This window comes from Thrips palmi, unplaced genomic scaffold (genome assembly GCF_012932325.1).
Source record: "Thrips palmi isolate BJ-2018 unplaced genomic scaffold, TpBJ-2018v1 HiC_scaffold_16, whole genome shotgun sequence".
In the NCBI taxonomy this organism is placed as follows: domain Eukaryota; kingdom Metazoa; phylum Arthropoda; class Insecta; order Thysanoptera; family Thripidae; genus Thrips; species Thrips palmi.
In genome coordinates, this window is record NW_023144625.1 from 15,408,482 (window position 1) to 15,429,735 (window position 21,254).

At 61.8% G+C, this 21,254-nt stretch overlaps 1 protein-coding gene across 1 annotated transcript; it reads right to left on the minus strand.

Moving 5' to 3' along the window:
- Positions 1-6,059: 6,059 nt before the first annotated feature.
- Positions 6,060-21,186, minus strand: LOC117643034 (collagen alpha-3(V) chain-like). The gene is made up of 2 exons (XM_034381672.1): positions 20,576-21,186; positions 6,060-6,106 (listed from the first exon to the last, which is right to left on the minus strand). Exons 1-2 carry the CDS (start codon positions 20,892-20,894, stop codon positions 6,060-6,062), a joined length of 366 nt encoding a protein of 121 aa, XP_034237563.1. The 5' UTR covers positions 20,895-21,186.
- Positions 21,187-21,254: the final 68 nt, after the last annotated feature.

Below are 21,254 nucleotides of genomic sequence, written 5' to 3' on the forward strand. Positions count from 1 at the left end.
AGGGCTCTCACGGTTGGCTTGGGTGGAACACTGGCGACTTGTTATCACCTCCTCCCCGGCCCGCCCCTGCCCGTCTCGCGACTCGCACGAGTGTATCATCGCCGCGCGCCAAAGCGCCAAAGTGCCAAGGCGGAGGCAAGAGCGCGAATCCGGCCGGGGCGGCGCGCAGGGACGCGAAGGGACGCGCCAAGGGACGCGGCAACACGCGTCCTGGAGGAGGCAGCGCGGCCTCACCTGCGCTTATCACCGCGGGGGTGAGGCGGGTGGTGGAGATTGTCAGCTCGATTCGGCCATTCGGCCGCTCAGCCGAACCCAGAGACCCAGAGGCGGAGGGGAGGGGAGGGCCCCGCCACTATTTCGGTCCACACACTCGAGACACACGAGCGCACCCTCTCACACACACCAACACACACACTTGCACGCACCGCCGTCTTCATTTTAATCGAGGCGAAATGAGTGGGCCACGCCACGCCGCGCTCCGCGCTGCCCGCTGCCCCGCGAAATGTAAAACCGTTTCGATAATGCGCGACTCGTGCACACCGACCGAGCCTTGCCTCGCTCGGCCCGCGCGCTTCGGCCGTTGGGCGCTGCCATGGCGCTGCCCTCACACATGTTCCGTGAGATTTAGGGGATGATGGGTCATTACCACGACCGCGCGGGACACAAATCAAGCAGACAGGGCGGGGCGGGGCGGGGCGGGGCGGGGCAGGGCGGGCAGGAATGTGGCGAGACGGAACGGCGGAGCGGAGTGCCGCCCGGTCCGGTCCTCATGGCTCGCTTGTCGTGCCGCACATGGCATTGCCACGACATAGTAAGCGCCGCAGCCATGGGGCCGCCCAAGTGGGGTCGCGAAAAATTTTTAAGGGGCCGCGGCGAGGTAGCTGGGGTCGTGTTTTGGGCCGATTTTAAGCAGCCACTGCGTCTGATCCGAGGCGGGCATTTTACTCCCTCAACCGGCAATTGGTCTTTGAACCTTCCTTTAGCATGCCTTTGTTACGGAGTGTGATTATCAGTCTTAGTTTGGGAGCAGTATTGTCTCAAAGTTGGTCGAAACGCTCAGAAATGTCTTTGAAAAATCGTGTTTTGGGCCGATTTTAAGCAGCCACTGCGTCTGACCCGAGGCGGTATTTCGTCCTCCTTCAACGGGCAATTGGTCTTTGGACCTTCCTTTAGCATGCCTTTGTTACGGAGTGTGATTATCAGTCTTAGTTTGGGAGCAGTATTGTCTCAAAGTTGGCCGAAACGCTCAGAAATGTCTTTGAAAAACCGTTGTGACTGTTTTGGTCAACTTTGAGACAATACTGCTCCCAAACTAAGACTGATAATCGCATTCCGTAACAGAGGCATGCTAAAGGAAGGTCCAAAGAACAATTGCCCGTTGAGGGAGCAAAATGCCCGGCTCGGATCAGACGCAGTGGCTGCTTAAAATCGACCCAAAACATGATTTTTCAAAGACATTTCTGAGCGTTTCGGCCAACTTTGAGACAATACTGCTCCCAAACTAAGACTGATAATCACACTCCGTAACAAAGGCATGCTAAAGGAAGGTCCAAAGAACAATTGCCCGTTGAGGGAGCAAAATGCCCGGCTCGGATCAGACGCAGTGGCTGCTTAAAATCGACCCAAAACATGATTTTTCAAAGACATTTCTGAGCGTTTTGGCCAACTTTGAGACAATACTGCCCCCAAACTAAGACTGATAATCGCACTCCGTAACAGAGGCATGCTAAAGGAAAGTCCAAAGACCAATTGCCCGTTGAGGGAGCAAAATGCCCGCCTCGGATCAGACGCAGTGGCATGCTAAAGAAGGGGTCCCGTGGGGTCGCGAAACTTTTCCTGGGGGTCGCGGAAATTTTTGGCTACAAATTTGGGGTCGCGAGCCGAGAAAGGTTTTAAAAGTTTCTGTTTTTTTCCCGACAGTGGCGTGGTGGATGCGGTGCAGTCCGCGACGCTCGCGGTGCCTCGCGGTGCACCTTAGCCGGCCGGTGCGAATCCTCAAATCCTCGCCACGAATAGCGCGGGCGCCACGCACCGCCACGCCGAATTAGATATGGTGTGACACGCGACGCCGCGACGCCGTGACACGTCACGTGACGTATGGGCCGTCACGGCGGTGCGGCGCAGCGAGGGCGCGGCGGCTGCGCGATGACGACGTGTCATCTGCTGCATCCGGCTGCGGCCCAATCCGGAAACACGAAACACTCACACACATACACACACTAACACGCGCGCGCGCACACACACACACACACACACACACGCAGAAAAAATTATAAAATGTTCGAAAATACCGGCCGGGAAAATCTATGAAAGTTTCCACGTCAACGCCACTGTCCTGTTCAGATCGTCGGGGGTAAAATACGCGGCCTGCCTGCGCCTATCGCCACCGCCCCGCCGCCCCGCCGCCCCGCCGCCAGCGTCGCCCGCGCGGCCCCGTTAAAAGCGTCTTGTCCCGGCGTGTCTCCGTGTCAGGCGTGTCTTGTAGCGCCACACGCGCCCCTCCCCGCCCCCTTCCCTCCTCCCCGCCTCGAACAGGGCGCCTTGCTTATGTATTCGGCGAGTGGCGAAAGACGCACAGTGTGGTCGCACAGTGGCGGGGCCGCGGGGCCGCGGGGCCGCGGGGCGCTGGCGGCCACGATGCCCGAGACCGCCTTTTCCCTAAAGCCTAAAGCGGCAGGACGCACGCCGGGGTTGTTTACCCCCTTGTGTTTTTATTTTCGTCACTTAATTTTAACGAACGTCCCACACTCGACCCAACTTGGCGGCCACTTTGAATAAAACGGCGACCAGATTGGACGGCCCGGCCGGCCGGCCCGTCTCTCTTTCTCTCTCCCTTCCTCTCACTCGCCCTTCCTCGCTCTCTTTCTCGCTCTCCCTCTCTCTCTCGCAGGCGCCGCACGTTACGCTTGAAATTTTTTCGACACCAACGCGATTTAAAACTAGCGAGCGGTCGGCCGGTCGGCGTGGGGCGCGGGGCGCCGAGTCTGGCAGGTGTGACGGCCCGCGGGGCCTACGCGGCCTCCGCCACGCCCGGCCAGCCCGGCCAGCGGCCGCAATGCCACGGCTAGAGGTGCGCGCCCGCCGCACGTGCGCGCCCGTCCCGACCAGAAAACCGGCGGCGCCAGGCGGGAGTAGATCCCGCGACCCACGCCCCGAGTCAATGACGGCATCATTGTTCACGTGCAGGTGGCGGCATAGCCCGCTGCCGCAGCGCTTGCCCGCAGTACATTTCCACCTCTTTTCCCCGTTGCAATTTGCAGCGAGAAAAACACGGGCGTGGGGGCTCGGCCAGGCTCCGCGAAGAATGTCGGCTCCTGGCAGCAGACGGACTACGTGGCGTGGCCGCACAGGTGTTCGTAGACCTCACTGTCCGGCCCGCGGCCCGCGGCTCGGGCCCTCGCCGCCAAGATGCCCGCGGGCCGCGCCGCCACCATGCCGCCAGCACGGCATCCCCGGCGCCTCGCTCCCACCCCCGCACGCTTCAATAAAATTAATTACGAAACCGTACGAAACGCTACGTAACGCACGTCGTTTCACGCATGGTGCCACGAGGCCGTGTTGGAGGTCCGGATCCCGATGCGCTTGATTTTGCCTTCGTTCCGAGCGCGCGGCGCGCGGCCCCGTTTTTGGCCGTGCACCCCTGGCGCGGTGGCACCGCGGTGGCACCGTGAGGTGGCACGCTGACAGGTACAAATCCCTTGCAACAATAAATGCGGCGCGGCGCTGAAATTTGCCTGTCGCCACGTCGCGCCAGGGCGCCGCGTCGCGCCGCGTCGCGCGCCATCGCCGCCACGGCCCGCCGGCAGCGCGGACTCCGACATGTCCAGTAGGAGCGCGCCGGCTGCCGGCGGAGGCCGCCTCGGCGCCTTATTTTTATTTTTAGGCCGCGACCCGGCCTTTGTCGCCCCGGTCGCCCCAGAATGTTATCACGGCGTACATCTCCGCGACCGGGAGGTAGGCCGAGGGGTGCGGCGGGGCGGGGCGGGGCGGCTGACCGAGCGGAGAGGAACCAGGTGCCTGGCGCCACGGCGAGCGCCACCACCACCGCGCCCCGACGCGCCACCGCCTCTCTGCAAATTTTCAGGGGAATTGATACAAACAAAATGGCGCGTCGCTTTGTTTGTGCACGCTCCCCTATGCTCCCCGATGCTCGCCGCCACGCGCCGGCCACGCGGCCGCGTGCACTTGAAGTCTTCCGCCGACTTTAGTGCTGTCTCTGTGCGGCCTCAACGCCGACAAGGCCAACAAGGCCACGGACGAGGAGCTCTCCTGATATTTTCCCCTTTCCCCTCTTCCATCGCGGCCGCGGAGTTGGAGGAATCGGTGCGGCGATGGCGGAAAAAAAAGGAAGAAGACTGATTCGGCTGCTAAAACCCCCGGCGGCGCGGCGCTGTCTGCGGCTTGTTATCGTTGGCATCCGCGACCGACGGCCACCTCGCTCCGCCTTCCCGTTTCCTCGCAGATCATTCTGAGAGGAAAGCGCCACCCTCCGCGTGGAAAACCGCCGCGTCGCTCGGACGCCAGCGACGCCAGCGAGGAGTGTTTACTGTTTACAAAGTTCTCGGAAGTGTATCGAAAGGCGGGGCGGGGAGGACGGCGACGGCGGGGTGCTCGACTTCGCGGCGTTCGCGGCGTTCGCGGCGTCCACCACACAACGGCGAGCGGGGACGCGCGGGGACCGGCCGTAAATCGTCACGCACACTACTCGGCCGCTCCGCTGTTTCGCCGCCCCGAACTCGCGCCCAGAAAAATAAACATTTGCCACACTTTTTTTTAGCCCCGTGGCGGGGCCGCGGCGCAACGCGACCTGAAATGGGCGGGTGCGTGCGGTGCGGTGCGGCCCGCGGGTGCGGTGTGGGTACCGCGAGTGTACTCCACCCGCACTCGAAAACAAACAGGCCGGACACCGCTGCGCCGCACTGCGCCGCATGCACGCCACTGCACTGCCAACGGACGGATGGACGGTCGGTGCGGTGCACCATCGAAAGCCCATCCCGTCAAACTTTGTCGAGCTCGCGCGGCCCGCTGCCGAGGCGTTCACTGAGAGGTGCATGCAGTGGGGGGCGACCGAAGCAAAGCCAGACCGTCACGCCACGACAGAGTCTGGCTGCGCTTCGGCTGTTTTCAGAGCGTCCACCGACCGGTGTCTCATCGCTGAGTGCCTCGCCGGCTGTTCCCGGGAGGTGTGTCTCGCGCGTCTTGCCACTGGTGCTGCTGAGGTCGATGAGGGTATCCGTTTGGTGAGCCGCTGCGCTGGGTGAACTGAGCCCACAGGGCGACACGACACAACACTGCTTGGATCACTTTCACTGCACTAGTTTCTTGCACAATAACATCCCTCCTGCGGGGCGTTCTTTTCACCACAAAACACTGCACGCGCTTCGGCCACACCCCGGCATGCTGCTCGCGGACGGCGGGCCGGGCGGCCGCTGCCGGCCTCAGCCCAAGACACGACGCGCACGCCCGTGCCGCTCACGCCCGTGCCTCTCACGCCGGCCCCTCGTCCGGCTCTGTCCACCCACGGGGTCCACCGGGCGGCTCGGCCGGCTCGCTTCGGCGCCCGGCCTGCCCGGCCTGCCCGGCCTAGCCCCTCGCTCGCTCGCGCCTCGCGCGGTCCGAGGGAGCGGCCGGCCCGGCCTGCAGGGCGACGCTCTGTCTCTATCGCACCTGCACGGGACGCGCCGTGAGTGCGAGAGAGACAGACTGACGCCCTTTATCTTCTGCATCTTCTTCTTTTTCTTTGCGGGGGCGACGGCGCTGACGGCTTCGCAGTGGCGGAGGCCGCTCTTGGCGCGGTCGCTGTGTTGCCTGGAGAGCCCCTGGAGCGGGCCGGGTAGGCCAGCCCGCCGCACAGGCGTGTCTCTTCGTTGCCAGCCATCAAGGCGTTCGGCGCGCAGTCGCAGCACGCGCAGTGGCCTCAGCAACAACAACAGCAACAGCAACAACAGCAACAACGACGGCGGCAGGACCGAGAATGCAGGAATAAATTCTGATATTCTGATACATCGTCAGAGCGTGATGCTGGCAGTGAAATTGAATTGCAGACACGCGTTCCGAATTTACCATGTCGCTAGGCGGTTCCCCGCAGGCCCCACAGCTGTTGTACCTGCAAACAAACGAAAGGATTGGTCAACAGCACGTATTGTTTTTGTTCTTCGCACGCACATCCACACGCTCGGAGCCTAAAAACGGAAAATAGGCGGCGCGAGAAATCCAGTAGTTGTCCTGCTGTCCGCCCCGGGCAACACAGAGGGCGCGGCGCGTCGGGGCGAGGCAGGTCGTGGGAGAGAATGTAGGGAGGGGAGGGGAGGGGAGGGAGTAGTTGGTGGTGTGCCAGGCTGCACGGCAAGCCGCGGCAAGCCCTTGGCAAAGCCCCCCCGAGTGCCAATGAGTGAGTGCGGGCCCACCGCGGGTCCCAGGCCCAGCGCGGGGCCCCACTTCGGGGCCCCACTTCGGGGCCACTCAGGGCCCTGGGCTCGGCGTCCTCGGCGTCCCTCAAGGGGCTGGCCACAAAGCAACTCGGATTTGTCCTCGGTAACGCAGTCGCATCCGCCGCACGCCGGCCTCAAGTCAAAATGCAGCGGGACGGTTCGACCGGAGCGCGCACCTCGTGTCCGAGGCCGTCAGGGACGCCGCCGTCTCGTCTCAACGGCCACGACTCCGTTTGAAGCGCGGCCCGCCATTGGGCAGCAGCGCCAGCCAATGGCAGCGCGCCGGCCAGACCGATCTCGTCACTGCGAGGAGTGGGCTGTCTCCTCAGACGCCTCCATCCGAAGGGCGATATTCCGACGGGCAGCCGTCCGACCAAAATATAACACTCTCTGATTCATTGGTCGGGAATAGGGCGGCGCGAGGGGGCAGGGGAGTGGAGGGGCGCCGGTGAAGACGGCGGTGGCGGTGGCGGCGTCCACGCTGACGGGGGAGCACACCTGAACGGGGGGCGTTCCACCGCCCGGCATTCCTCGCGTGTTTACTCACACCGCCGCGGTGGTCGTGCGCTGGCTCGCACCGCGGGACGGCCTGGACGCTGTACCACCTGGCCTTGTGTCTTATCTCCCTATTGTTCTTGTCGGCCCCGCCTCGCCTGCACCAGTGCACCACCCCCCGCCAGGCCGCCAGGCCCTTGCGCGCGTTCTTGGCAAAAGGCCTGCCGCTTATTTTAGGTTGCGCCCAGAAATGCAAGTTGAGAAACCGGCTCGCCCTGCGCCCTGGCCGCCCTTCCCGCCGGCCCGAGCTGGAGAGGAGCGGCGCCTGGACGGCCTGGACCGGCTGCGTGCGGAGCGCGGTGCAGCGCGGCGGAGCGGCGCCGTGTGCTGCAACGGGGCCGCGCGCTAAACAAAGCCGGCGGCAAGTTCAACGACCGATCGCACAAACGGACAGGGATGCGCCGGCGGCCTGGTGCTGGCGGCACGGTGCTGGCGCTGGCGGCCCACGCCAGGGCGGCCGGCCGACCGGCCAGTCGGCCCCTCGGGAAGCGAGACGAAGTGCTGCCCGGGCCGGCGGCCCCGGGGCATTCCTTCATAAACCGGGAATGAGCGTTTGCAGGTGTTGTTTACAGCGGGCCGGCCGGGCCGACGTGGTGCCGTAGGGCCGCGGCCCCGCTGCTCCGTGTCGGCGTCCCGGGGCGGCCACTCGCTCGGGGAGTAGTGCCCCGCTGACTGATTCCGAGAGTCGCTGTCTCTCTCGCACTCGTGGATCGTCGCGTATAGGTGCGAGAGAGACAGAGCGATGGAAACGGCTCTCGGGATTGGCTCGCGGTTCTGCTAGTTTGAGCCTCTGGCCGTCCAGCGACCTGAACGCAAGCCTGCCGCAAGGCGACGGCGAGGTGGCCCTGGCGCGTGGAGGGGGCGGCTTGGCGGCTTGGCACGGCGACGACGCCAGTCCCCGCGCCGCCGCGCTGCCACCGCGTCGATACCCCGTGACTGCAGCGAGCGGCACTTCTCGGCCGCTTCGCCACGCTTCCATAAGTCACTCAGCGTGCTTCCCTCCCGGCCCGGCCAGGCCCGGCGCGCCTCTCGCCTTCCACTACATTGTAGAGTATGAACCCCCACAGGGGTGCCGCCCCGCCCCGCCCACCGTCCGCCGCGCCGCCTCGGCGCCACGCCTCCGCCGCTTTCAGCGCCTCTCGTGCGGAGCATTGCAAACGACCTGTTGCCTGCTTTACGCTTTACGCGGTTCTCGACTCGGGTAGCATTCAATCGGGCCTCCGTTACTTGCGTTGTCCGCACCGTGCGCCGCCAGCGGCAAAGGGGCCGAGAGACTGCACTGCCAGAAACTACGGTACACGTCGTTTTTCAACCTTTCACTCTCAATGTGCGTCGTGCGTCGCGGCATCACGGGAGCAGGAAGACTCTCGATGCATCCCACTCCCCCGGGACTGTCTGCTGCAGCGGGGCTGCATCCCCGCTGCCAACAAGATTGCCGTGCGTGTCACAGCCGTGTCAGGACCGCGGGCGAGACTGCGCTGCCGCCACCGCCGCCACCATCGGGCAGCCCTGTCACGCAGACTCCGCCCGGCTCCGCCCAGCAGCAGACCGCTGGTCGCCAGTTTTCTGTGTGCCACCCTGCCATCTCCATCATCGCGACACTCTCTTTCTCTCTTTCCCCCTCTCTCTGTCTCTCTCCCCCCTCCGCCGCGGAATGGCCACTCGCCGTGTGCCTTTGGCAAGGCCTTTGGCGCCTTTGGCCGCGCGGCATAACGCGAGTCGCACCGCGCGCTCCGCGCTCCGCCATCATGGCCATCATCCACATGAAAGAAACGCGACAAGACGGCCAGGGGGAGGGGGGACTTCTCCGCGGCCAGCGTCCCCTGGGAGTGCTCGACCCATCCAAACAACCAACTTGTCTAGCCTGTCGCCGTGGCCGCCCTCCCTCCGGCGGTTAACGTCGCCGTTATAGACCCCGCCCCGCCCCGCCCCGCCCCGCCCCGCCCCGCCCCGCCCCACTGTCAGGCGACAGACGCGGGCGCGCGGGCGTGACGCATCGCGGCGCGCACCGCTCCGAAGGCCCGCGGCCCGCAGCAAGCCCGCAGGCCCGAAGGTAAGGGAACTGGGAAAGTAGAGAGATAGCCGCGGCCGCCAAGGTGCGGCGGGAGAGTGGGGGGGGGGGGGACCGATTAACGCGAGCCAGCCTCTATTCTCGGCCCGCATTAATAAGCGAAGCCGGGGGGAAGGGGTCGGTCCCGGGGGGAGGGGGAGCACGCCCCACACGCCGCCCGACAACACCGCAAGGCGCTACACTTATTGTGGTGGCACGACATTTTTGTGCACTGCATGAGGTTGCGTTTAGGCGAGGGGAGGGCGGCGAAGTCAAGCCATCCACGCGCACCAAGAACGTACACCACTCAAGACGGTGGCGGCCGCTAGCCTTTTTCCGCCCCTCTGCGTCCACTGGTCGGCTGCCGGCGATGTCCGATGTGCGACCCACGTGGCGGCGCGGGGTATCGTCGCGCGGCCGGCACCCTCGGCCGGGGGTATCGCCGGGGGGTATCGCCGCGCCCCTCGCGTCACCGCGGCGCGCCCCCTGGCGGCAGCGGCGGCCACCGCGACAGGCCACAGGAGGACCGCGAGCACCGCCGGCTTTCGGGAGACACCGCGCCCCCTGCACCGCCCTTCACCTTGCGCCTCCGCCTTGCCGCCCTGCCTCTCTCGCACTCATGGCGCGTACTGTTGAGATTCCCTATTTTCCGGGTTTCTTACTGATCGAGAGGGTTTGGATTAAGTGGAACACTCACACTGGATTGGACTTTGAGTATATTCTTTGGACTGATTGATTTGGCCTCACACGCACCTTTACACGATTCTAGCTTCCCTACGACTGCCCCGAGGCCGAGGTGTCGCTCTCGCTGGAGGGCCCCGCGGCTCGCGGAGCGGGCCGCGAAGGGCCCGCCGGGCGGTGCTACTGCTGCATCAATCGTCGCGCCGCGAACCCGCTCGTCTAGGTGGCCGTGAGCCGGGTCGGGTCGCGGCGCGCGACTTTTGAAGTTGTCCCTCAACAGTACCGTACCGACGAGAGAGATGAAACGCTGGCTGTGCAACCACGTGGCTGCGAAACTTACAAACCGGCTCCAGACTTCCGTTCCGTTGTGGACTGAGAGCCGGCATGCGGGACCCGTGCGTGCGTGCTGACAGTCGATGATGCGTCGTCGTCAGGCGAGTGGTTCGAGCGACGCAGGGCAGTGCAGGGCGGACCTGGGAGGACGCCGATATCGGCACTCCTCTGGCGCGCGAAACGCGAAATCCCCGACGCAGCGAGCCCCAGCCGGGACCGAGAGTCGTTATCGTCGGTCTGTCTCTCTCGCACTCACGGGGCGTCCCGTGCAGGTGCGAGAGAGACAGAGCGACTCTCGGAATCAGAGGCAAGTGACGGCGCGGCCAACTTGATAAACACGGCGACGCGGCCGCGGTGCCGCGGTTTAGGGCCGTCGTCAAAACGCGCGACGCGCGAGCGACAGGGACAGCGCGGTTCGGAAGGGAGTCCCATCCCAACCCAAAAATACGCCCGGCCGGTGGACGCGTCCGCAGTCCGCGCGGCCCGGCCCTTCCCCTTTCCTTTCTCATGCCCTTCCCTTGCCTTCCCTCACGACGAACAAGGATCATCCATTTCGGGTGGCGGGCAGCGCGCGGGGGCGGCTCGGACACGCCGCCAAAACACGGCAAAACTTTTAAGGCAACCTGAGAGGAAAACATGCGGATTGAAATGCATTGCGCCGTGTTCCGGTGTTGCGGGGAGATGCATTCTTTCTCAAACCAAATCAACTTTCCGGGTCAATGTGGAGTTTTGGCCTCCCAATTTTTTCATCAAGAGGCCCTCACTAGGAGAGACTCCCTGTAAAATATTTTTGCAATCGGACCAATAGTTTGGGAGAAAATAACAAAAAACCATTTTCACCCATTTTAGCGCAATTTAAGGTTGAAAAATTTCAAAATGCCAAAATGCTGCTAAATTAAGGTCCCACTTCCCCAATGCTTTTCTTATATGAAAGAGCATATTAAAAAGTAATTTTGAGCCACTTTGGAGTCAGCTGACTTTACGTGTTACCCCAATCGTGTAACATTATAGGAATTTTACGCAATTTTCATTTCTCAAATACTCCGACTCAGAACTGGACCGAATCAGGCCCAAAGCATCCTTATATAGCCCTAAGTAATATCCCAAGTAGTCGTCAAAAATATATTTCATTTGTGGATTCTGGAGCTGACTTTATAATCTTAAGTCTTTGTAACTCGATGAATTAACTGTTTTGGACTCGGATGCATATTTTCTCCATCCGAACAACTCAGATGGAGCTCAAAACAGATTCTTAACTTAAAGTAACTTTCTCTCTTGTAAATGAGCCCAAACCACCTGGAGGAAGGGGTCAAAATTGCCTCACAACAAATTCCACTGCTTTCCGGCAAAATTCCTAAAATGTTACTCGATTAGGGTAACGCTTAAAGTCAGCTGCCTCCAATGTGGCTTTGACATAGCAAAATAAGCATCAAAAATCTTTCTTTGGATAAAAGCAATGAAATGAACACCAGAAAAAATAATGTTTATCTGATGAGACAGACCCTTTACCTTATGCTGGAAATGATGTTTTTAGAGGGGAACCACTTACTATGAATTACCTTGTTTTCTTCTGGTGGTCATGTAATTGCTTTTATCTAAAGACAGATTTTTGATGCTTATTTTGCTATGTCAAAGCCACATTGGAGGCAGCTGACTTTAAGCGTTACCCTAATCGAGTAACATTTTAGGAATTTTGCCGGAAAGCAGTGGAATTTGTTGTGAGGCAATTTTGACCCCTTCCTCCAGGTGGTTTGGGCTCATTTACAAGAGAGAAAGTTACTATAAGTTAAGAATCTGTTTTGAGCTCCATCTGAGTTGTTCGGATGGAGAAAATATGCATCCGAGTCCAAAACAGTTAATTCATCGAGTTACAAAGACTTAAGATTATAAAGTCAGCTCCAGAATCCACAAATGAAATATATTTTTGACGACTACTTGGGATATTACTTAGGGCTATATAAGGATGCTTTGGGCCTGATTCGGTCCAGTTCTGAGTCGGAGTATTTGAGAAATGAAAATTGCGTAAAATTCCTATAATGTTACACGATTGGGGTAACGCGTAAAGTCAGCTGACTCCAAAGTGGCTCAAAATTACTTTTTGATATGCTCTTTCATATAAGGAAAGCATTGGGGAAGTGGGACCTTGATTTAGCAGCATTTTGGCAGTTTGAAATTTTTCAACCTTAAATTGCGCTAAAATGGGTGAAAATGGTTTTTTGTTATTTTCTCCCAAACTATTAGTCCGATTGCAAAAATATTTTACAGGGAGTCTCTCCTAGTGAGGGCCTCTTGATAAAAAAATTGGGAGGCCAAAACTCCACATTGACCCGGAAAGTTGATTTGGTTTGAGAAAGAATGCATCGGGAGCATTTTAGTCTCAGATAAAACGAATTAAATTTAATAAATGCCAGGCACGTGGGTACTGGAGGCTGGAGTACGGACGGAGCGGGAAGAGGGAAGGCGAGCCTGTGACGAGGTAATCTGGTCTCTCGGACGGACTCTCGAATTATACACGTTTTGATGCTCTTTGCTCGAGGGGTGAAAAGATGCTGGGAGCTCGGCTGGAAGCACCAACGGATGCGCAGGTTCGTCCAGAGGAGCCTCTCTTTTGGCAAATATAAATAATTTTCATCCCGAAGCTAAATGTGCTGTCTTGGCGCGGCGCGTGCGAGCGTGTCTTTAACGACTGGTCCGCTTCTTGCGGCGAGCCTCGCTGGCTGCGCCGCGGCCTCGACGGCGTCCTTGGAGCGGCCGCGCTGCGTGCTGCTCCTGGTCGTCAAGGAAACTATCGAGTGACGGTGGCCGTCTCGCCCAGTCTCGCCGCGGAGCCGCGGACCGCCACCGACCACATCACACGAGGTGCGGCCCAGCGTAGCAAGCGTAGCCTAGGCCGCCGTCCTAATCCTCTCGCATCATTCTGCGGCCGCCGGGGCGGGGCGGGGCGGGGCGGGGCGGGGCGGGGCGGGGCGGGGCGGGGCGGGGTGGGTTGAGGCGGGATGAGGCGGGGCGGCCAGGGTCAGCGAGATACGGCCTGCTGGCGTGGATCGGGGATACCAGGACCGTCGCCCACCTTCCTTATGGCCAAGAAAAACAGCGAACCAATTTCAAGAGCGCGCGTCTCGCGCGTCTCCGCCCGTCGCCGAGCACCCCAAGCCGACCCAGCCCAAGGCCGCGGCCGCGTGTCGCACCGCGTACAGTCCGCCCCAAAACGCGCCGCGGAAAACTAGCGACAATTCGGGCTGTCCCAAGTTGGCGCACTTTGATCAAATTATGCGCGGCAGTGAGGTGGAACCAGGCGTGTCGACCCCACCACCGCGGGGGAGGGGGAGGGGGAGGAAGGATAGAGAGACAACTTGCTCGGGTTTGTGCGGCGGCGGCGTCCGCAGCCGCCAGGCCAGGGGGCTGGGCCGCCCAAGGTCTCCACGGATTTCGCAGAACAGAAAACAGATGTCAAGCTTTCGTTGAAATCTGGCCAATGCGGGGCGAAGAGGGGCGGGGGTAAGGAAGCGTCCGCGGGGGGCTCGGCCGTGACGGCCGTGACGGCCACGACGGCCACGACGGCCACGTCTGCGATGGCCATATATACCGTGTGCGAGGTCCCGGCGACAACTTGACTTGCCTCGTGCACTTCGTGTCTCCGTGTCTACTTGCTGCGTGCGTCACGCCGCCAAGAAGCGCACCGCGGAGCACGCCAGGCGGCGCACGCCCCAAGTTGCATAAAAACGGCGGCCGGGAAGAGGAAGGCCGAGAGGAAGGTGGCCGCCGACGCCGCCGACGCGCCAAGCAGCGCGGTGCGTATATTTTGCCGCTAAACGGCCCGTCTGGGACTCCCTTGCCGACGTCGACCACACGCCACACGTGTAGTTGCGCGCCCAGACACTCATTTTATTTTTCGGATCCGCGTCCAAGAAAAAATCTCATTCAACGAACGTTAATGAAAGCAGATGATCCATCGCGTTTCACAACTGCTGTGATAGCCGAGAGGTTAGAGACGTGGGATCGAGTTACCGCAGGCGGGCGTTCGAATACCAGCGTCACATACGTTTTTTCGACTTACTATCCTAAGGGTGGTGGTTCGAGGCCATCCGAGCGGAGCCGTGTGCAACGGACCCACATGCCGGAGGTTCGACTCCTAACAAATATTTCCATTTAATTTTACTGCCTCACCCAGTGCGGTTGAAACCCGTGAACGTGAGCCTACTCCGTGCATGGGACGTGGTGGTCCAGGGAGTAGAGGCGTCGATTCCCAATGCTAGGGTCGGCGGTTCGACTCCCCCAACTTCTTGCGAAATTTTGACCGGGTCGGTCGAGTCCTGTTGCGTCAAGAACCCACCTCACGCCGGTCCCCTCATCATGGGCCGCGGTGGCCGAGAGCGTAAAGTCGTGTGATCCCGGTGGCGGGGTCCGGGGATCGAATCTCATCATTTCATTACATTTTTCGACTGCCTTCCTCCCACTGCAACTCAAACCCGTCGTCCAACACGCTGCCAGACGTACAAGCGTGATAGCGTAGTGGTCAGAGTCACATTCACCTGGCCACTCCGCTGTGGGTGTCTAAAAAGCAATCCGCTTCGGCGGGTTGGCCTCGGCACTGGAGCGATGGAGTATTTGATCCATCAATCCAGACCACCCGGTGTGTGGTTGCGGGTGGTGCCTCCTTGACTTGTCGGGGAGGCGATGATAAGTCCTTTGAAGCTGGCCTAAAACGCTGTATGTTCGGTACGGGAGCGCCGGACAGTGGGGGTACCATGGGGTACACAACCAACCCTACGAAAACAAAAAGCTCCCACCAAACCTCTTCTCTGTCTGAGTCTCTCTCTGTCTCTCTGTCGTCTCACTCTACGTCCCGCCCCTCAAAGAGCTTCGTACTGGGTGCTCTCACCCAGCTGCCTGAGCTTTGGGGTCCTACTGGGTCCCCCGGCGAACGCTTAGAGTCGCTGACGGGATTAACCCCAGGTACCTGATAGCACCGGTTCCCATCCCGAACACCGAAGTAAAGCAGGAGGCCTCCCCATTAAGACTGGGGAGGGGGTGTAGAGTTCAATTTTTTTTTCTTTTCCCTTTCAAATTTCTCAGTCAATACTCGTTCGGTCCTTATACGGGGTAGTATGGGGCTCATTCCAAAGATAGTAATTAATATTGTGTATGAAGCAAAATATATAAACCCTGCTAAAAAGCGATTTTTCCACCAGAACGCCACGCCGCGTCCTCGCCAAAGCAGCCGCAAAGCAAACCATTGAGTGGCTGCCCGACAGCGGGCCGCACGGGCCCGCAGCGCCCCGTCGCCAGCTACACACGTTCACCGTGTCAAACGATTACCCGTCCCCCCTCCTGTCCCCGCCTGTCTTTTGTAGCGTGTACAATGTACAATGTACCGCGTCGCGGCCGGGGCGGCCGGGGCAGGGCAGTGATACCACCGCCCCGGCCCAGTGGCGACCACTCTGCCAGCACACGAGACGAGGAAGTAGGCTCCCCCTCCCTGAGAAAAATAAATCCGCCGCCTACACGTTTAATTTATTTTGCTAATAAACATGTGGCATTGCGCGCGATGACGCGTCTCACTTTTCGTGGGAAAGGAGCAGGCACGCAGGCAGGCAGGCGGCTGGCAGCCCCGCAGTGCGACACACCCTATCCATATCGCCGATCACAACACTTTGACAGTTTGGCCGCCCGTCCCAGCCCGTCCCACCGTCAAAGCGGCACAACCGTCTGGGGCACTGCAGGCTCGTGGGGAGGTCCACACAGGTGCGCTCGTGAGATAGGCAGCCGAGACGTTGTGCGCGGAGTCAGTCTGCTGGACAAAAAGGGGGAGGTGGCGCGGCGGGGCGCGCGGGCGGTCCGGACCTTGGGTCGGAGACATCGCAGAGGAGGAGAGGACCTCGACGGCGGCCTCTCTTCTCTCTCCCTTCCCCACTCCGTCTCTGTTTGCGTCTCTGTCACTCCGCCCCCGCCACCGGGCCAATCTCCACGGCCAATAAATTACCGCTTCATTGCACGCCTTGGAGGGCGGCGGGGAGGGGGAGGCAGCGTCCCGGCTCCCGGCGTGACGTCAAAGACCACGCCGCGCCACGCCGCGCCACGACCGCCGCGTTTATAAACGCCTCCCGAGTGCAGAACGGGTGCCGACTGCGTGGCGTGTTGGCGATGAGTAAGGGGGAGGGGAGGGGGAGGCGGCCCTATTTATACGTGTCGATGCAAGTCGCACACCGATGCACGCGCACGCAGTGTGTGATTGTCAGAACGACACACACGTGCACACACATGCGCGGCGGCCGGTGGCGGCACGGCACGCCGGTAAGGCATTTTCTTTATTTTCCCCGAAGCTATTCTCGGACTCGCTTCGCGCTTGTCCATCCCTGGGCGCGCTGGGCGCGCTTCGCGCTTCGCGCTGAATGCTAAATCCGCGAGGCGCGGGGTCACGCTCGTGACACGGACCGCGTGACCGTGACGACGCGACCGTGACGACGTGGCTGCGGCGGCGCGGCGGCACGCTCCGCGGAGACGGAGGGACAGACACCGGGACGTCGCCGTCCAGGGTTGTTAACGTTAAATCTAAAACGTAACGCGTTAAGTTACACGTTAACCAAGAGACCCGTAACGTTAACGCGTTAAAGTTACGGGTATCAGCAAAAGTTTAACGCGTTAACGTTACGCGTAACGTTTAACGGCCGTTAAAGTTAACCCTGCTTCTACTTAAACGATGAAAAATTCTGTTTGTTTACTAAATCTACCAAAAATGCCTCTGTGGGACGATTTAAGAAATGAGTCATGTTAATTTTTGACTGTTAAAATACGGAAATAAGGAGGTTTAGTTGACCCAAATGCATGTCAAAATCTCTTCCAAGTCATTTTTAGACCGAATATTTTGCATAATTAGTGCCGTAATTAACTTTAACGTCGTTAAAGTTACAGGGGTCGCGTAACGTTTACGCGTTAACGTTACGGACTATCCGAATGTTAACGAGTTACCGTTAACGTTAAATTAACTTTAACGTTAACGTCGTAACGCCGTTAACCGTTAATTTAACGTTAACAACCCTGTCGCCGTCGTGGGCGTCGTCAGGGGGCTGGGCTGCAGACTGATTCCGGGAGTCCGTTTTGTCGCTCTGTCTTGCTCCCACTCATAAGGCGTCCCGTATAGGTGCGAGCGAGACAGAGCGACGAAAACGACTCTCGGGATGAGTCTGCTGGTCGAGAACGGCGCCAGCGTGGCTGGGTGGCCGGCTAGGGTTGCACCACGTGGACGTCGCCGTCGCCATGCCGTCGCCGAGCCGCCTGCCGCTTCCGGGTGCAACGCGCGCCGCCGTCTTCTGACAGGCCTCGCCTCGCCTCGCCCCCTGCCCGCGGTTTTGGCAGCGCGTCTGGCAGCCCTTTGACGACCCCCTGGCTGCATCGGTGCACCGCTCTGTCTGTCTCTCTCTCTCACACACACTTAGGAAACGCCCCATCAGTGCGAGGGAAACAGAGCGTCGAAAGCACTTTTCCAGCCGCCCACATCAGTCCACTGCGAAGACGGACCCCGGTGGATTTTATGGGAAAATCCAAGGAAGCGCGATCGCTCTTAAAATTAAAACGGAAGTACACGTGGCGCACCGTGCACGTCGCTGCGTCCCATTATGCGCCGCTTGTCCGGAGCGAAGCGCGGAGCCGCGGAGCGCTTGTCCGCGCATAGCACCGCATAGCACCGCATGGCGCCTGCCGTCCCTCCCATAGGACGCATTTAGCCGCGGGCATGGCCCGCATGGCCGCATGAGGCAGCCCGCTGGCCGGCCGCCAGCGTTAACATTTGAGCTCGTCACAATAAATTATCCGGGGATCCATCCCTGCATCGGCGACAACGGCGGGCCGTGTGAGCGGCGTGAGTTCGGGTATCGGCAGGGACCCCGAACTTGCCCCCTAGCAACCCGGCCCGTCTCGCCCTGCTCGCAGCGCCACGGCCCCTGGGGCCGCACCCCGACCAGCGCCACAGCGCGATGGGCCACGCGCCACCACGCCGCCTCGCCGTGCATCGGCCCCAACGTAAACACGGCGGGGGGCTCCACCTCCACGAGGCCGGTCAGTCTGTGCTATCGGCCGGCGATACTCCGTGGCCGAGTGGCTTTTGATGCCGGTCTCGCGGTAGGGCTCCAGCGCATGGAGTATCGCCGGGTCAGCACACCGCCAACTAAATCGCACTGGACGACGGCCTTGTCCAGGCCTTGGCCTGGAGCGCGGCGAGCGCCGTGCGAGCAGGCAGGCCCGCGGCACTGGCCGCCTCGGCGGGCCGGCCCGCTTGCCAGGCGCTCCGCCGACAGACGCGACCAGCGAGGCGCGAGGCGCGAGTAGCCAGTAGCCTGATTCCGAGAGCCGTTTTCGTCGCTCTGTCTCTCTTGCATCTACAGGGGACGCCCCATGAGTGCAAAAGAGACAGGGTGATGAAAACGACTCTCGGAATCAGTCTGCAGGCAGCGCAGGCGGGGCTGTACACCGTTTCTGACCTTTCGAAAAGGACCGGGCCGCGACTTTGCGACTCTCTCGTTCTCTCTCTCTCTCTCTCTCTCTCTCTCTCTCTCTCTCTCTCTCTCTCTCTCTCTCTCTCTCTCTCTCTCTCTCCCTTTTCGCTTGCTCTCTCTGTCTCCCCGCATGACTCGCAGAAGCAGGCGGCGGCAGCGACGCAAAATGTCGCGGCGGGTTCATCATCAGTTTGGCGGCGCCACCGCGCTTTTGGGTGTCTTTGGGTGGCGCGGCATTTCGGTGGCACGGAGCCGCGGCGGCCAGGGCGTGGCGGCACGGCACGGCACGGCGCGGCAGCGCGAGGTGCCATTAATCAGCGATGGAGCCATCGGCATGGCTGGGCCGCGCGCCTCGGCCCCACCGACTGTCAAAATGTCAAGAGGCATCGCCGCGGCACGGCACCCTCAATCCACCGGCCACCACCCCGCCCCGCCCCGCCCCATTCCGCCTCGCCCTCGTCGCGACCGCCCGCGGGTCAAGCCAAGGCGCCCGCTCGGCGGGGAGCACGGCGCCGGCGTGCGAAGCTTCGAACGCCCGTGTGAAACAACGTGCAGGACTACCGCCGCGGCAGCGTCTATGACTCGCTCTATGACACGCGCTTTGAGCTACCCCATTGGCGTGCGTGTGCGCGGCGCGGCGGGTCCGAAAGTCCGAAATAGCCGGCGCGCTTTGCACGGACGCGAAGGTTTCTGTTCCTTCTTTGAGCCACGCGGCGGCGGCCAGCAGACTGATTCCGAACAGTGCTTCGTCGGTCTGTCTCTGTCGCACCCCTACGAGACGCCCTACGAGCGCGAGAGAGACAGAGCAACCAGTCGGCAGAGAGCGCGGCGCATTGGCACCGACCCGCGGATAATCATCGCCAACTAAAGTTTTACGGGGCAGAGGCTAACGCCCCGCACCGCAGCCGTACCCTGCCCGGCCCGGCCCGGCCGCGCCGGCCCACCCCCTAGAATTCTTCCACATTGGACTCGCGCCCGCGAGGCGGCGGAAAGAAAATAAATTGAATACGCCAAACCCAATATTGCCCTCTGATTAACCGGCTGCCCCCACCCCCTTCCCCGCGTGAGGTGCGGGCCGCGTGGGCGCGCGAGGAAGCCGTCGCGTTGCCATGGCGACCCTGGGCGGGCTGCTGCCGCTGCTGCACTCTGTCTCTCTCACAGCCCTACGGGCCCTGCAGGGCGCCTCGTGAGTGCGAGGGCGACAGAGCGACGAAAGCACTGTTCGCAATCGGCTGCTGCTGCTAATGGGTCCCCGAGGTGACGACGACGGCGTCGCGTTGCGTCGCATGCTGCGGGCTGTTGCATGCCGCTGTTGCACCTGCGGCCTAACAGCCTAACCGGCTCAGCGATAAGCACATTACCGCGGCCCTACCCCGGCGGCCCTGACCCAACCCGCAAGGCGAGCCGCGACACGGCGACACGGCGACACGGCGGCACGGCCCGGCGGCGTGGGTGGCCGCCCGACAGCGCACACGTGACAACGTGTTGTTTGAATTCGCGCGCCGCCTTGCCTCGCCTTGCTTGCGCCTTGCGTCGCGGCCAATCCCGATGGCTGGCAGGCTGCCTCTGGTGCTCTAGCTGCTCCACTGCCACGGCACGGCGGGGCGTGGCGAGTCTCCGCGAGTCTCTCTCGAGGAATCATGCACCGCATTGCGCAGACCCACGTGGCTGTCGAACGCGGCGCTGCTGGCGGAGGGTGGAGGGCTCGGCGACGACGCGGTGGCGACCCGGCGGCGTTCTGCGCCCTGGCCGCCCTGGCCGCCCTGCCGCGCGCAAGGCGTAAGCAGCAGGGCGCAAGCGGCAAGGCGCAAGGTCGGTTTGGGCGTGGTGCCAGCGCGGTGCCAGCAAGCCGACACCGCCTCCATCGCATCCACCACATTGGCCAGATCATATCATGCCCCGGGCCTGCCCGGGCCGCGGGCAGGGGACGGGGTGCAGTTGCAGCTGCAAAGTGACACGGTCGTGACGGCTCACTTGCGACGCGCCCGGGTAGCGGGTTCAAGCCCCGCCGGACGAGCTGCTTGGATGGATACCTGAGTATCGTGGCGCCGTCTCGGAGCTGCTCCGCCGGCGGACACCCATGGTGCACGCCGTGCACGGGGTGGGCCTGGACGGCGGCCCCGGGGGCCCCGAGCCCGTCCTGCCGCGCGGACTAGCTCGAGGACTCGCCGACGGCGCCGTGGTGTCGACGGCCACCCCCGCGGCTATCGGCTGGAGCAGGGACCCCCGTCCCTTGGGTCTCGTGGGTCCCTGCAGTCCCTGCAGTCCCTGCGGCACTTGGCTGATTCCGATCCGCCTGGTGCGCGTGGTCCGCGAGGTCGGCGATGACGGAGTCTGCACTGCAAAACACATCCGGCCTGCCGGCTCTGGGCCTTCCGGGCCTCGCTCGGGGTCAGGGCGCGGACTCGAGCACGCCCGCCCGCACGCATGCCTGCACGCCGATCACGCGCGTCGTCGCGGTCGTCGCCCGCTGCACCGCGTCTCTCGGTCCTTTCCAGCACGCAGTGCGCCGCGCGTCCGCGTCACTGTGGCCGCCACGCTGGCTCCGGCACGGTCTCGACGACGAGGACCAGCATTCCCGTCCCGTCGGCCTGTCGGCCCGTCGGCCTGGCTCGGCCTCGGCCCGGCAGTGTGAGGCGCCGCTTGCGCTTGGGGCAGAGCGAGGAGCACTAAGGCAGCACCGCCAGCACCGCCAGCCAGGCCACCAACCAC

Excerpts from the sequence above, each read along its gene's own strand:
- LOC117643034 (XM_034381672.1), bottom strand. The coding sequence starts at position 20,894 with ATGTGTTTTGCAGTGCAGACTCCGTCATCGCCGACCTCGCGGACCACG. Across the intron at positions 6,107-20,575 it reads GACGGCGCCACGATACTCAG|GTACAACAGCTGTGGGGCCT; the intron begins GTATCCATCCAA and ends GTTTGTTTGCAG.